This window comes from Meriones unguiculatus, chromosome 2 (assembly GCF_030254825.1).
Source record: "Meriones unguiculatus strain TT.TT164.6M chromosome 2, Bangor_MerUng_6.1, whole genome shotgun sequence".
NCBI lineage: Eukaryota > Metazoa > Chordata > Mammalia > Rodentia > Muridae > Meriones > Meriones unguiculatus.
In genome coordinates this window covers 12,399,181-12,416,206 of record NC_083350.1, presented here as the reverse complement: position 1 = coordinate 12,416,206, position 17,026 = coordinate 12,399,181, and the positions used below count along the sequence as shown (strand labels likewise).

General features: G+C 43.5%; 1 protein-coding gene across 1 annotated transcript in view; it reads right to left on the bottom strand.

The window, feature by feature from the left end:
- Positions 1-17,026, bottom strand: part of Ark2c (arkadia (RNF111) C-terminal like ring finger ubiquitin ligase 2C) — a 107,006-nt gene that overhangs the window by 9,356 nt on the left and 80,624 nt on the right. The window contains exons 3-6 of the mRNA XM_060377013.1: positions 12,961-13,071; positions 3,479-3,608; positions 2,247-2,351; positions 1,862-1,957 (exon numbers count right to left, since the gene is read on the bottom strand). Coding sequence (XP_060232996.1) covers positions 1,862-1,957; positions 2,247-2,351; positions 3,479-3,608; positions 12,961-13,071 — 442 coding nt within the window. The remainder of the gene's footprint in view (positions 1-1,861; positions 1,958-2,246; positions 2,352-3,478; positions 3,609-12,960; positions 13,072-17,026) is intronic.

Sequence of the window (17,026 nt, the reverse complement as noted above, 5' to 3'; positions counted from 1 at the left end):
AATTTTGATTCAATATTAAACTTTTTGGGTACAGCAGTTCTAGGTTACAAAACACTAAGCAACAGCATGTGTTTCCAACCCCACTACAGGAACCAGAGGAAGCTCTGAGTGATAAAGTCCTTGGCAAGTGTGTATTACGACATATGCATACACAGCCATGTCAGGGATGCTGAAGACCCCAGGTCCATGGGACAACTGGCAAAGCTGTTACCCATGTGGCCCAGGCAAAGCTTCTCTTCACCAATGTATGCAAGGACTGCAGCGCCAGCCTCCTCTTCCTCTTCTATTTACTGCTTGAGCTGCTCACCTACAGAGGCCTTCTACTGACATCAGCCAGCCCCTCCCCCTGTGCATAGTAAACACACTGAGGTTCCAGGCTGGATGGTCATGTTAGAGGACCCCACCTAAGCCCAGCTTCACTATATGGGTGTCTGTCCTTCCTTCATTCCCTCACTCCCCAGGCAGGGGGACCCAAGCCATGAGCAAGATGTGGCCCTACCCCACAGCTTCTCCTTATATGAATATCTCACATTACACAGTAAAACTGTGACAAACGATGAAACAAAACTGACCATTATTAGCCAAAGTCCTTTAGTTTCCATGAGTTACAGTTTGGATCTGAAATGTTAAAGGTTTGACTGCACACTGATGGCTTTGAGAATCGACGGGACCCTCGGGGAGTTGGGCTTATTAATTGATTAATCCATCGATGCACTCCTAATTTGATGGCATTATTCGGTGGGTGACTAGGAGGTAGGACCTGGTTGGAGGAAGTGGGTCGTTGAGGTGTTCCCTGGAAGGGTATGTTCCCTCCCCAGCATCTCTGTGCTCTCTCTGCTTCCTAATAACAGGCCTCAGCACAAGCCCAGAAACAGAGCCAAGGATCCATGGACAAAGTTCTGAAACTCTGAGCCCAAATGAATCTGCCGTCATTAAAGTAGTTTTTAACCAACCTGCCAGGTTTTGGTTTTTTTTGTTGTAAATGCATAATGTCACCTGTTTAGATCACGGTGGCACACAAAATAACTTTCTACACTAAAACAATTCCTGGCACTCTTCCTGTCCTTCCTCCCAAAGTGGCAGTCACTGATTTTCTGATTTTTTGAAAACTTCTTCTGCAGTGTTGTTCTCCAGAACATCACACAGTTCAACGTATACCATTTACAGCCCGTGGGCCTCTCTTCTTTCACTCTCTAGTTTATATTTAAGCGCCCTCCACATCTTTTCACAGCTTATTTCTTTTTGTTGTAAAATAATAAATCACTGTGAATGTTTACTTATTCACCTCTTAAGGAGCATTTGGCTTTTTCCCAAGTATTCACTTGTTTCAATTGAAATAATGTCTTAAGTGCTCAGATTCCTGGGTAATAGCCCTACACACAGATTCTACTTGTCAGGTCAGTGGGGACAGCCATAACTCTGCAACTTTCAAGTGTCCCCAGAAGAGCCTGGCCCCACACAGTTCAGAGGTCCTCTCTGCCTATTCGTCCTTATGCTATTAGGCTTGGAATTACTTTCTAGGGTGAATGTGAGCCTTGTGCGCAGGAGCAGCAGTGCCCACGGGACTGATACAAGCACTGATGTATCTGTTCACCTACACACGCACAGCTACATGCGTGACCACTCTAGCCAACCCCTGAACACTCAGCCTTTGTCCCTTCCCTGTAGAGAGGCCTGACCACATCAGATGTGGGCCAAGGAGAAGATCCTGAGGCACCTGCTCAGCTGTAGAGCATCTAACCAGAGCAAAGGCTCCTGGGCCTGCAGAGTGTCCCCTGCAGACAGCCAGGCTGGCTCAAGCAGACAGCTGACAACCCCCTCCCCTCCCCCAACCGTGCAGCGAGCCTGACTGAAGCCTCACCTTCTTGTACTTGTGGGGGAAGGTGAACCTCTCAATGGTGTTCTGAACAGCTCCTCGGGTCACGTTTCCCAACCTGTCCTCGAGCTGCAGCAGCTCCTGTAAAAAGGAGAAACACAGGCACATGCGCTCAGTGTGTACAAGTACACATCAACACACATGGACACACATGGAAAGGATGAGCAAGGGAGAGGTGAGTGCAGGGAGCAGTCACACTGCCAGCGTGAAAGGACAGAAATTTCTCTCTGTGCTCTCTTTCTCTCTTGCTTTCGAGCCCAGGGCTTCCCACCACCCCCATCCACCCACCAGCAGGGACAGGCAGAGAGAATGGCAATGAACGGTAACAGCTGTCAACTAGTCAGTGTCGGTATCATACAGGGCAGCATACCTCATAGCTCTCGCGAACAGCAGAGGTGTGTCGGCTAGGATTTAGTCCCTGGAGAGCAAGGAAGTGAAGCTGGGGATAAGGGTAGTTTCGAATTTCATGGACAACCTGAGAAGGAGGAGAAAACAGTTTGGATGGAGCGAAGATCCTGGCTTCTCCTAGGACCCAAGGGCAAGTCCTCCCGCCAGAGCCACAAGCCAGCACAGCCTTGACCTGCTGCAGTCAGCAGGGCTGTCCCTCCCCCTCCTGTGTTCTACCCTATTCATGAAGAGCCAGGCTTGCGCATAGACGCTTCGGGAAGGGACGCTGACCCTTACTGGGCACCAGCTACATGGCAGCAATGTTCTGAGCCCTTCCCTGACCTCACCTGACGGCAACTGCTGTGCAATCATAACCCATTGTGATCCCCATTTTACTGATGGATGACTAGGCACACACGTAGATTAACTAATCAGCTCATGCCACAGAAGCAAGTGACAGAGCCAAGGTGCTTGGCTCTGACCCAGGCAGCTGAGTGAAGGCAGCCTGCTGTACTATCTCTAAGAGCAGCAGGATGCTCAGGTCAGCTCCAGGGCCGAAGACAAAACAAGTCAGCAACTGAAGTAAATAGCACTGTAATTCAGTGTCTCTCAGTAAAAACAACATTCTACAAACCCACAATGAGCAAATATTAGTCTGTTAAGTCTACAAACTCTGGTGGTTTGAATAGGAATGGCCGTCAGTAAGCTCAAGCTAGGCCTGGTGCTCACTAGATCCTGGTTCCTGCTGCTGCCTGAGGATCAAGATGTGAACTCTCAGCTCCTTCTCCAGCATCTGCTTGCACACCGTCATGTTTCCTGCCATGACGGTAATGGACTAAACCTCTGAAACTGTAAGCCAGCCCCAAATAAATGTTTTCCTCTATAAGAGTTGCCATGATCTCTTCATATCAATAGAACCCTACCTGAGACACAGACTCCAGTCGCTAACTTGCTTAGTTATTCCATCGCTGTTTTATTCACCTGGCTAGGAGCCAGCCCACCTTCCACCGAGCTGCTCACCTCATGCACTGGGTGCATCTAACCTCTCTGGGCCTCAGTTTGCCAATGTTCAAGGTGGGTGTAATGCCTGACTGTATGGGGTTACTGGAGAAGGAAGGAAGATAGGAAGTAAGGAAGTACTGACAAGGCAAGGCTGGCTAGCCACTAGCGGCAGTAGGTAGAGAGGACGTTCAACCCCCTGACTTGGGCACTCACCATCTGCGTAGACGAGGAGTTCCTGGGGAAGTGGTGCATTCGAGGAGTTGCTAGGTAATGCTGATAGTGCTGAGGGATGGGCCGCACCTGGAACTGGGCAGGACTCAAGCCGGCGTCCACACTGAGATCCCTGCAGGGACACAGCCAGTGAGCCACGAGGTGGGTGAGGCACCACCACGGGGCAAAGTCACAACACACGCTGCCAGCTTTGCCCCTCTGCGTGGGAGAAAAGGCGCCAATAACCCCTCTAACAAGCTGCTTGCCTGCAACCAGCCGTCTCCTTGTCCCTCCTGAACCCTCGTGGAAGACTTTTCATTCTGAGGCACCTGGAACAGCTCAGACCATTAAGCTCTCTCCAAGGGAAAGTCTAAAGTCTAAATGGAGCAGGTCAGGGACACAGCGCAAAAGAAGCAAGCGCCAGGTTGAGGATGGGAAGCAACCATATTTTCACCTCTCGTTAAAGCCACAGCAGAGGGACCCCTCAATCCCTCATCCTACAGGCTGGAAAGTTATCCTATCCCACCCAGTCACATTCCTAAAAGTCTGAGGAAACTCACTTCACTTAAACATAAGTTTCACTAAAACATTTTAAAATTTGATGGAAACTATAAACCCACTGGCCCAAAATGATCAAAAATGTCAAAGAGTAACACAAAGGAAACCACCTCAAAGTACATAATAATCAAAATTTTTAAAAATTAATACAGTATAAACCCAAGATTAAAGAGAAAGGTCCCTCTGGTATAGAAGGTGGGTACAAACTATCACAGACTTCCCATTTAAATGAAGTAGCCGGGAGAGAAAGAGATGGCATCAATAAGAAAAAAAAAAAAAAACCTATCAGACACAAAGTCTGCACCCAGCAAAATTTATTTTCAAAATGAAGATGAAGTAAAGTTTTTTTTCAGATGAGCAAGGCTAAGGAGAAGTAATGGACCAGCACCACAAAAAAAATAGTAGAGAACAGTCTACAGACAGAAGAAAAATGGTGCCAGGCAAAGGCTTAGGTGAACACAAAGAACAAAGAGGAATTGGTGGCTAATGAGAAATGGAGATAATTTGGGGTCTGTGGAGAAAATGCACAGAGATAAAATAGAACATTCTGTCATAACCAAAAGCAGAAACGTTATTAATGTGTGCCAGGGTCATGGAAGAAGGAGCCCTCCAGAAGAGGCTTTCCCCAGCAGTCTTGGTCAACGCACATGTCAGTAACTATTACTGCAAAAAGATAATGAAGCCCATGAAACACATTTATATGAGGGCTGAGCTGAAGCTGAACAAAAACCATCCTCTCTGAAGGATTCCAGGGGACCAGCTCTTTACTCGGAAGACTAAATAGAAGGAATAAAAGCAAGCCCCAAGCAGCTGTCTGTCTTCCTTTCCCTGACTAAGGTACTTCAGGGTAACCAAATAGTTGTTCAGGGTCATTTCTCATATTGAAGTTTCCCAGCAAGCATATAAATAAAGAATTATTAAATTACCTGTCACCAATTTGCATTCTCTAAAGAAATAAAAGACCCAGACAGAGATCATCAATTGCTGCCAACATTACAGAAGGACAGACAACCACACGGTGTACTTTCTGGTAGAAAACACAGTGGTATCTCTGAAGCATTTCTGCTAAGAAAGCAGGGGAAAAGAGAGGTAGGAAGAGGAAAAGAGGGAAACAAAGAGGGACAGAGAGAGAGAAAGAAGAGAGAAAGAGAGAAACTGGGATTCTTTTTATAGTTTCTTAAGACAGGGGCATAATCTGTCACCCAGGCCAAAAGAGCACTCAGTCTTCCTGCCTCATCCTCCAGAATGTTAGGATTGCAGGCATGAGCCGCCATGTGCCACTTTTGAGGAACATATGAAGTGGCATCAGGATGTAACAGTAAAATCCAGATAAGGGGAACGCTATAGGGGGAGAGTCCTGTCACACTGTAAAATCCAGATAAGGGGAACGCTATAGGGGGAGAGTCCTGTCACACTGTAAAATCCAGATAAGGGGAACGCTATAGGGGGAGAGTCCTGTCACACTGTAAAATCCAGATAAGGGGAACGCTATAGGGGGAGAGTCCTGTCACACTGTAAAATCCAGATAAGGGGAACGCTATAGGGGGAGAGTCCTGTCACACACAGTCCTGTCACACTGTAAAATCCAGATAAGGGGAACGCTATAGGGGGAGAGTCCTGTCACACACAGTCTTGTCACACTGTAAAATCCAGATAAGGGGATGTCACACTGTAAAATCCAGATAAGGGGAACGCTATAGGGGGAGAGTCTTGTCACACACAGTCTTGTCACACTGTAAAATCCAGATAAGGGGAATGCTATAGGGGGAGAGTCTTGTCACACACAGTCTTGTCACACTGTAAAATCCAGATAAGGGGAACGCTATAGGAGGAGAGTCCTGTCACACACAGTGAAATCTCACACACACACACCACATACACTACACCCCACATACACACACACACATACACACACACCACATATACACAACACACACACGAGAGAGAGAAAGAGAGAGAGAGAGGGAGGGAGGAGGGGAGAGGGAGAGAGAGAGGCATTTCTGCTTCCCACCAAGTTTTAAGGTAGCAGAGATTGTTTTTCTCCTCCACTGCGAGCCCCTGGAAAACTGGGCAGAATAGCTACAATATCTGCTTTCAGATACCACATGAACCAGTGTAGAACTTTGATCCAAATGACCCTGCAACTCCCTGACCAAGAAGGTCATCCAAACCAGAGATACGCCTGGCCCTTAAGCAGAGACCGGTGTTCTCTTGGGTTGGGGATGCACTCTGTATTGCAGGGATCTGGTTGTGCCACTGTATTCACCGCGCAGCGTTCTGAAGAGGAGGGAGCTGCATCAATGAGAACTCTGGAATTCTGCACTGTTCCCTCGAGTCTCTCCTGAATAACAAGTTATGTGTGTTTTCGGGCTGTGGGTCATGACCCTTTGGGGATCAAATGACCCTTTCACAGGACTCACCCAAGACCATCAGAAAACACAGACTCACAATAGTAGGAAAATTACAGTTATGAAGTAGCAACGAAAATAATTCTATGGTTGTCAGTCATCACAAGAAGAAGTCACAGCATTAGGGAGGTTGAGTGACAGCTCACAGGTTGAGTAAAAGGCACCCATGGAAACAGTGAGTGGTTCCCAGAATTCAGACAGGTCAAGAAACACTTGAATTCTATGTTTAAGAATGAGACTCGCAATTTGATCAGTAGACTCCAGAACAATCTTTTTAAAAAAATTTTTTTTTATTTATTTATTATTTATACAGCATTCTGCCTGCATGTGTGCCTGCAGGACAGAAGAGGGCACCAGATCTCACTATAGATGGTTATGAGAGCCATCATGTGGTTGCTGGGGATTGAACTAAGGATCTTTGGAAGAACAGTCAGTACTCTTAACCTCTGAGCCATCTCTCCAGACCCCCAGAGCAATCTTCTAATGGCAGCCCCTGAGCTCTGTTGGGGCAGATCTAGAGTAGTTGCTGATTTAGGGATATTTGAGATGTGCTGTAGTAAGACTCAACAAGCCTCTAAAGGCTCAAGCAGATCTGCAAGCGCTATTTACCAGAACAAAGCCCAACACCCCACAAATGACTGAAGCAAATCCAGTTACTCAACAATCCACAGCTCATGATATTCATTGTTCATCAGGAAATAGCTGGTCATGATAAAAAGAAGGATAATATGTCTTACAGCCAGGGGAAAATGAGATAATGAAACCCCCAGACACACAAGAGTGGCAATGACAGTGGAATTAGTAAGCAAAGATATCAAAATAGCCATTTTAACCCTAACCAAGCTGGAAACTTCACTGGGGTGGGTGAAGAGCAGATTAGGATCAGTGATTTAAACACACAGCAACAAAGACAATCTGAGTGAGGCATGCACACAAAAAGGAAGGAAAAGTAAACCGCAATGACAATGCTGGAGGAGCAGCCCAACGGGTAAACAGAGCCCCCTCCAGAGGGCTAAGGGAAGATGGGAGAAAGGAAACAGGTCAGAAAAACCTGCAGAAGAGTTTCCAAGACTGTTGAAAAGCAAAGGGCCGCTGATTCAAAGCCCTCTACATATTTCAAGCAAAAACAGAAAGAGGATCTCACCCCAAGATACATCAATTCCTAGAAAATGCTAACGAGCATAAAATTCTAAATCCAGCCCAAGGAAACAAAAGATCCATGAACAGAGATAAGAATTTCAGATTCCCCACTGGGCATAAAGCAAGCAGAAAACATTGTAATGATATTCTTAAACAAACAAACAAAAAAGACTGTCAACAGAGAAGCCTCTATCCAGCAAAAATGTCTTTCAGAACGAGGCAAAATAAGACATTTTAAGACAACCAAAATTGAGAGCATAGCTGACCAGTAAGACAAGAAATACTATAAGAAGTGCTCCAGACAGGGAGAAAAAAAAAGAACAGATAGAAACTTAGATCTACCCAGAGAAATAAAGCATTCTGGAGATGGGGAGCTTATAAGAAATATAGTAGTTTCTTTCCTCCCTTAATTTTTTCTTTGGCATCTGATTAAAAGCAGATACTAGCAAATATTTTCTATAAAGAATCACATAGTGAATATTTTAGGTTTCAAGAATCATTCATTCTCTATTACAACTAATCTTACTAAAATGTAGTGACAAATCATTTGTAAACAAATAGTTCTAATAAAACTTTACTTTAAAACAAACAAAAACAAACAAACAAATAACAAGGATTGGGCTAATTTGACATATAGTCCATAGTTTTCCAGGACACTGTTTTAAATCAAAAATTAAAGTAATATATTGTATCAATTATAATATATGCACATATACACTTATGAATATATATATCTCTACCCATAGAAGAAGTAGCAAAGAACATAAAAGGAGAAATGTAAGTATAGAGTTATTAGCATATGGTTCCATTTCACACAGAGCAATTTACTCTATTTACAGTAGAATGACACTATACTTGTTTGTAAACTAAGTACACTAATAAAATAAGCAAAATAGTAACATAACTATGAACTAACGTTTATTCCTAACTATCAATCTAAAATAAGGTACACAACAGACAAAAAATGACAAGGCAAACAGAAACAAAGCACAAGACTAGATATAGCTCTAACTATATGGATAATTACAATAAATATAAATGTTCTATATATTTCTAGTAACACAGATGTTCATCTGGAAAACAACAGCCAACTATGTGTTATTTATTACATAAAAAAGTAAAAGGCAGCTGGGAATGTGACATGTCTTTAATACCAGAGCTCAGGAGCAGAGGCTGGCCGATCTCTGTGAGTTTGAAGTCTACCTCGAAAGTTCCAGGCTAGCCAGAGCTATATAATAAAACTCTGCCCTAAGCACATTTTTTTTTAAGTTAGAAGAAAAGAAAAAGGAGGAAAAAGCAAGCACCATTGGAAGGAAGTCAGAATGGCTATGTTAATATCAGGCAAAGCAAATTTTGAACTAAGGAGCATAGATAGCCAAAGGTAGAGAAACAAGACTGTTGGGTCAATTCATTTTGAAGACATGACAATTACACATCTTAGTAGGTGAGAAATATATATTCTACTATTTACAAATAAAAGTAAGCGAAAACAAAAACTTAAAAACGCAAAGAAACAATAAGGGAGAGAGTGGCTAGAGTACTTGCTCCTCTTGTAGAGAGCCCAAGTTTAGCTCCTTCACCTACACATCAGCCAAAAACCATCTGACACTCCAGTTCTAGGGGATCTGACACCCTCTTCTGGCTGCCACGGACCCTGCACACATGTAAGCACAATATTCAGACACATAAAACAATCTTGTAAAAAAAAATACATAATTATAGTTGTAGACTACAACCTCCTCCCACAGTTCACAGAAAAAACTAGCGAAATTAATCATAATGAAAGTTAGAAAAAAAAATTCTGTCCTTAAATAGAAATTCACAACTTTATATCCTTATGCTAGAAAAGAAGGAGGATAAGGTGGGTCATAAAAGTCCACTCTAAGAAGCTACAAGGGAGAAAAGGGAGAAGGAAGAGAAAGAGGAGATGGTAAGAAACATCCTTTCGGGGTCGAGACTCACTCAGCCAGGGATGAAGTTCACAGGCTTTTTCTTGTCAATGTTTGAGTTATAGTACAGTTACATTTCTCTCTTCCCTTTCCTCCCTGAAAACTTTCCCCACTCTCCTTAAAATTCATGAGGATTTTTTCACTAATTTTTATTGTATTGATTTACTAAATCAGTATAGCTCCTAGCAATAACCTATAAGCGTTTGTCCTCATCCCCACAGATATGTGTAGTCTTTACCCCTTATCAAGGAAACTTCTCTTTACAACAGATGGAGACAGAAAGCCACAACCAATCAAAATGCAGTGTTGAGCCCAGTCCCAGCAGCTACATCTACAAAGTCAGGCTCTTGATAAGTGTGCAACTGACTTGTTCTCAGAGATAGCATTTCCTGTGGAAGCCGTCATATCCCTTTCTCCTGTTGCCACCATCCCATGACAGCCAAGTTTGGGGGTTCGCAGAAATAACCAAAGATGTCTTTTAGAGAATTTTTAATGGCCTCTGCTGCATATACATGATTCTTTTCCTTTGTATACACCCATCACGCTTAAGTGTATTTCCACCGTCAGTTTTTGTAAAACTTGATGTGGTCTGGTTGCTTACTATGCAGTCTTAAGTTCTTCCCAGAAACCTGTCCCTCAAAGTGCCAGTACCATCCTTGGGTGATTCCAGACTCCAGAGCTCTTGGGATAGGAAGAGGGCTGCCTCCGAGAGAGAACAGCAAGAGGCCTTCATGATCCATCATGCTTTACCTGTGGGGTCCAGGTGCCCGCAGAACTCACTATAGGTAGAGCTGGGAACAGCCCATCCTGGGAGTCAGAGATGCAACTGAGAGGCTAGACCTGACTCAGAGTAGGCCATGACAAAAATGGAGACCCCCGGCCGGTGGCTCAAGTTCAGGGCCAGGTTTTAAACATGGCAGACAATGGCGATCTCTGAGATTTATCTCCCAGGGCCTGATGCTCCCACTCACTCTTAGGCCAGGACATGCACTTGGAGAACTGTTGGGAAGGGTATGATATCCCAAAGTAAGACCTGTATACCTTAAACTTGGGGCTGGACCAGGCCTGGGGCCAAACCCTTAGAATGGCCCAGAGCAGAACTCAGGAGCTTCCGATGGTATAAAGGAAAGGCGTGGGGGGGGGGGGGTTTGGCTGTGGCAGAGAACCCCTTCCCTCTTAGGAGCTCCCTGCCGAGGATTAGAGGAGCCTGTGCTACACTGCACTTCCTATTGTCTGCTGGCAGGTGAGCTCACTTCATGGCTTCGTCGAAGAGGATGGGGGTACAGCTAGCACCGGTGATGGGGAAAGGGGGGAAAACCCTGCCTCACCACTGGGCCCATCCCTGCTAAAGCAGAGCTCATTACAAGAGAGAAGAACCCATTGCCCCAGCGGGGATTGGACACGCAGCATGAGCCCACAGGTGGGGCCACACAGGACAGTGAACAGTGTGGACCAGCCTTGCTGACCCTCAGTCTTCCTTTCTCAGGGCAGCAGGGAATGGGCCCCCTGGGGGTATGGAAAGGTTGGAATGAGAAAGATGAGTTTTGGATAAGGAAGGTAGGGACTGAGCTGATGCGCCACACTGGCCCTGGCTCTTCTGTCCCCTGTGTGCTCTCACACACCTCCTGGACCCCGTGCTTGTGTTGAAGTCGCTCAGCTGCGAACAAGGGTGCTCCGTGTGTGCTGAATTGAATCCAATTGAATTGACTTGACTGCTGAGGGACAGAATTTAATCCAGACTGCAATTAAATCTTCCTAATTTGAATCTGCTAATTAGGAAAAGGCTGGGCTGAAGTTGGCAGTAGTGTGATCCATCTTTTGAGATATTGTTCCAGTTTAACAGAGAGTAGCTGAGAGTGCTCAGAGGCTGTAAGACAACGGAGCATGCTTACAACACTCTCTCTGGCGCTGAGAAGCATGGGAGGTGGTCAGCCACCAAGAACTGTGCTGGGCATCATTCTCAGCTATGGCGGAAGGGGCACCCCAAGCCACCGTGACCTAACCAGCTTTCCTGGCCCGGTGGGTGAAAGGGGATACACTAGCATGTCAGCTTCTAAAAATACCATCCTTCTTTACCATTGAGGAATATCCCATCCTGCTCCCAACCATCTTGTATTCTTTATCTAAAAGTTGCAAGAAAAAAACATAAAGAATTCCAAAATATACTATATATATATATATATATATATATATATATCCCCAAAAGTCACCATTAGAGGCTCCCTGTTTCTCCCTGTGTGTCTCTCTATGTGCACATTAATACGTATATGTAAGTGTATGTACAAATGGGCACACGTATGTAGATATGTGCATCCCTCTTTACCAAACTATTGCTGCCTAGCATTATCCCCTGAACAAAACTGCTGCCATCTTCCTGGCACCAGCTGTGCATGCTTGCCCATCAGTCAGGAGGAGCTGTGGACATTCCCTCAGCAGGAGGATGGAAAGGATCAGTGACACTCCCAGTGCTGCCACTGTGGGGTCACCCGTGCCCCTGTAAGCATCTCCTTCCCTGTGCACTGTACAGAACCCCAGCAAACTCACTGGTTCTCAAGGGTAAACTTCGGTGAAACTTTTGATTTTTTTCTTTTGGATCCTGAAGGGAGAGGGGAGACGCAGCTGTACAGCTACTCAGAAGTCCGCTGCAGGCATGATGTCCTTTTCTAACAATACTCAGTGGGCTGCATGTGTTTGTAAAGCACCTGGGGGGTCTAGTCGTTCCCTGTTAAGAGCAGACCTTTCCTGGCTACAGCTGGTAGTCACCAATGCCTGGAGTCGTATCCACCATCAAGCCCAGCAGTTGTCAACCTGTCCCAAGCACCCTTAGAAGTCTCTGAAGAGGCGGCAAAGTCCCAAAAGTTCAGGCAATGGAAAGGCTACATAAGGACCTCCTATCTCTTAGACACAATATCCTGCATCTTTCTCTTTAACTGCTATCCACAGTCTTAAGCTTACCTCTCAAGCTCCAAGTCATCCTTCCTACACCACTTTGCTTATTTGTTCTATCATTTCTTCGTGAATTCTTCCCTCCTCCCCTTCCAGGAAGCCTTCCTGACTATCCCAGCATCTCTGAATTCTCCTCCCAAGCTTCTTCTAGAGTCCACTGAGCTTGGGAGATGCTTCATATCCCTTCATTCTGGCAGGAACATGAACTCTGGACCCCAGACCTGGGACAGGATAGCGTTCCGTTACACTGAGCTAACTCCTGCAACCAGGCCCAGTAGGTGACTGGAGTAGACTCCAAGGCTGAGTAGACTGAGGACTAACCCGCATCATTCAAAAGTGATGAAAAACTCTATGGATATGGTGAAATCTCCCTCCCTCCCTCTTTCCCTCCTTCCCTTTTTCCCTCCCTCCCTCCCTCTCTTCTTCCCTCCCTGCCTGCTTCCCTCCCTCTCTTTCCTGTTCTCCTGGGTGTCTGAAGACTCACCAGTCAGTGCCCTCAGCCAGATACCGGGGCTGAGGTGTCTGCAGTTGGTGGCCAAAGTCAAAGCTCGGGTGGAGGCGGTGGGGGTGGACAGACACTCGATCCTGACTCCGCCTGTACAGAAAGAAAGAAGGGCCATTGTGCCTGGGCCAGCCAAGTTCCCAGGAGCTCTGAGTGGCGCTGCCTCCACCCACTGAGGATGCCCACTCTGCTTCTCCCCTCAGAACTGAAGTTCCCAAACACCAAGGTATTTACCAGGGGAGCAGAAACTGACCACACCTATCAGGATCCTGGAAGAATTTTCTATCAGGCAACACACAGCCACACATTTGCCTCAGAACTAGAGAGGAAACAGAAACCAAGGAACAAAACCCCCATCTACCAAAGACAAGACCAGTTATCAGCACCTAGAGTTATAATCTTCTCAAACCCAGATGCCTAGAGACCAGGATGAAAACACAATCAGTAAAAGCTGGGACAGTATATCTCTACTGGAGTCCAGCAACCCTACCACAGCAGGCCCTGAGCAACCCAACATAGCTGGAGCACAAGAAGATGTCCTTAAAACAGCTTTTATGAGCATGATAGAGATCCTTAAAGAGGAAATGAATAAATCCCTTAAACAAACCTATGAAAAGACAAACAGCAGAAGGAAAGAAAAAAAGCCGTTCAAGACCTGAAAGTGAAAATAGAATCAATTAAGAAAACCCAAACTGAGGGAAATCTAGAAATGAAAAATTTAGGAACTGGAACAAAAGCAAGTTTATCAATAGAATACAAGAGATGGAAGAGAGAATCTCAGGCATTGAAGACACAATAGAAGAAATGGATACCTTGGTCAAAAAAAAAGTTAAAAAAAAAAAATCCTGGCACAAACCAACCAGGAACTAGCACACTGTGAAAAGATCAAATCTAAGAACAATAGGAATACAGAAAGGAGAAGAAACCCAGGTCAAAGGCACAGAAAACATTTTCAACAAAATCAAAGAAAAATTTCCTAATCTAAGAAGGAGACACCCATCAAGGGACAAGAAGCTCACAGACATCAAATAGAATGGAGCAGAAAGGAAATCCCCTCAGCACATAATAATCAAAACACTAAACATATAGAACAAAGAAAGAGGACCAAGTAACATATAAAGGTAGATCTATTAGCATGAAAGCTGACTTCTCAGTGGAGACTCTAAAAGCCAGAAGGGCCTGGACAGATGTGCTGCAGACTCTAAGACACCACGAATGTCATCCCAGACTACTACACCCAGCAAAACTTTCAACAACCGTAGATGGAGAAAATGAAACATTTCATGCTAAAACTAAATTAGGTAATATCTACCTACAAGTCCAGTCCTATAAAAGGTGCTAGAAGTTAAACTCCAACCTAGAGTTTAACCACACCCACGAAAACACAGGAATAAATAATCCCAGACCAGCAACTCAAAGAAGGAAAACACACACACACACATATACATTCATCCTTCATTCACCAACAAAATAACAGGAATCAACAAACTGCTCATTGATATCTTTTAACCTCAATGGTCTTGATTTTCAAATAAAGACACAGACTAACAGAATGGATGTGAAAACAGGATCTGTCCTTCTGCTGCTCCCAAGAAACACACTTTAACAACAAGAATAGACATCACCTCAAGGTAAAAGAAAGGGGAAAAGATATTCTAAGCAAACTGACCTAAAAGCAAGATTTCATAGATATTTTAAAAGCTGACAAAATGGATTTCAAACCAAAACCAATCAGAAGAAATAAGGAAGGATACTACATACTCATCAAAGGAAAAATCCACCAAAAGGACATTCCACTTCTTAACATCTATGTCCCACAGTTCAGAAACCTAGGAGCACCCAAGTTCAGAAAAGGGAAACTACTATAGCTTAAATCACATATTGACCTCACATACTGATACTGGGAGACCTCAACTCTCACCAGTAGCAGGGTCATACAGTCAAAAACTAAGCAGAGGAATTCTGGAACTAACAGACATTATAAAACAAATGGACCTAACAGATATGTACAGAGCATTTCACCCAAAGACAGAAGAAAATACCTTCTTTTCTACACCTCATAGAACTGTCTCCAAAACTGACCACATAGTAGGACACAAAGCAAGTTTCAACAGCTACAAGAAAGTTGGAATAACACCCTGCATCCTATCTGACCACCACAGACAAAAGCTGAATGTCAACAACTACAAAAATCTTGAAAACTCATAGAACCTGAACAGCTCATTACTGAATTTAAAAAAAAAATGGGTCAAGAAGGGTATTAAGAAATTAAGCTGGACATATTGATACAACCCTTTAATTCCAGCACTCAAGAGGCATAGGCAGGTGCATCTCTGTGAGTTCAAGGCCAGCCTGGTTTACATAGTGAATTCCAGGACAGCCAAAGACACATAGCGAGACCCTGTCTTGAAAAGGAGAAGAAAAAAAAGAAAGAAAGAAATTAAAGACTTTCTAGAATTGAATGAAAATAAATATGCAACTTACACAAACTTATGGGATACAATGAAGGAGGTTCTAAGACGCAAGTAAGTTCACAGAACTAAATGTCTGCATTAAAAAAAAAATTAGAGAGATCTCATAAGTAACAACAGCACACCAGGAAGCTCTGGAACAGAAAGAAGAAATAATAACCAAAGAAGAGCAGATGGTTAGAAACAATCAGATTCAAGGCTGAAATCAACAAAATACAAACAAACAAACAAACAAACAAAAAAACACAATTTAAGGAATTGATGAAACAAAGAGTTGGTTTTTTATGAAAATCATTAAGATTAACAAACCCTAATCTAAATTAACTAAAAGGCAAAGAGAATATCTAAATTTATAAAGTTAGAAAATCATAAGAGGAGACACCAAGAAAATCCATAGAATAATAAAGACATACTTTATGGTATGCCACCAAACTAGAAAATCTAAAAGAAACAGATAATTTTCTCAATAGGTACCATTTTCCAAAGTCAACTTAAAGCAACTTAGACAGACCTATAACACCTAGTAATATAGAAGCAGTAATTAAAAGTCCTCCAACCAAAGAAAGCCCAGGGTCAGATAGTTTTTAGCCATCTACAGATTAAAAATCCCAAAAGAATTCTACCATACTTTCAAAAAAAAGTTAATGTCAATACTCCTCAAATTATTCCACAAAATAGAAGCTGAAGGAGCATTGCCTAATTTGTTTTACAAGACCACAGTTACCCTGATATCTAAATTGCATAAAGACCCAAAAAAGAAAGAGAATTACAGACCAGTTTCTCTTATTTCAAGTTATACTACAAAGCTTTGGTAATAAAAACAGCATAGTATCTGCACACACACACACACACACACACACACACACACACAAAATAGATACATTGATCAATGCAATTGAAGACCAGACATAAATCCATACACCTATGGACACCCATTTTTTTTTTTTTTATAAAGAAGCCAGAAATACACATTGGAAAAAAGACAGCATCTTCAACAAATGGTGCTGATCAAACTGGATGGCTGCATGTGGTTAAATGCAAATGGATCTGTCTCCAAAACTGACCACATAGTAGGACACAAAGCAAGTTTCAACAGCTACAAGAAAGTTGGAATAACACCCTGCATCCTATCTGACCACCACAGACAAAAGCTGAATGTCAACAACTACAAAAATCTTGAAAACTCATAGAACCTGAACGCTTAGCATCCTGCACAAAACTCAGTTCCAAGTGGATCAAGGACCTCAACATAAAATGTGATATAATGAACCTGATAGAAAAGAAAATGGGGAATAGCCTTGAACTTATCAACACAAAAAAAGATTCCCTAACCAGAGCAGTTAGCAGAGGCTCTAAGGTCAACAGTTCATAAACGGGACCTAATGAAGCTGAAAAGTTTCTGTACAGCAAAGAAAACCATCATTTGAGCAAAGCAGCAGCCTAAAGAATGGGAAAAGATTTTCTTTTCAACTACACATCCAATTAAGGGCTAATATCCAATATATATAAAGAACTCAAAAAAACAGATTGTCAAAAAAATAAATAACCCAACTAAAAATGGGGTATAAATCTAAACA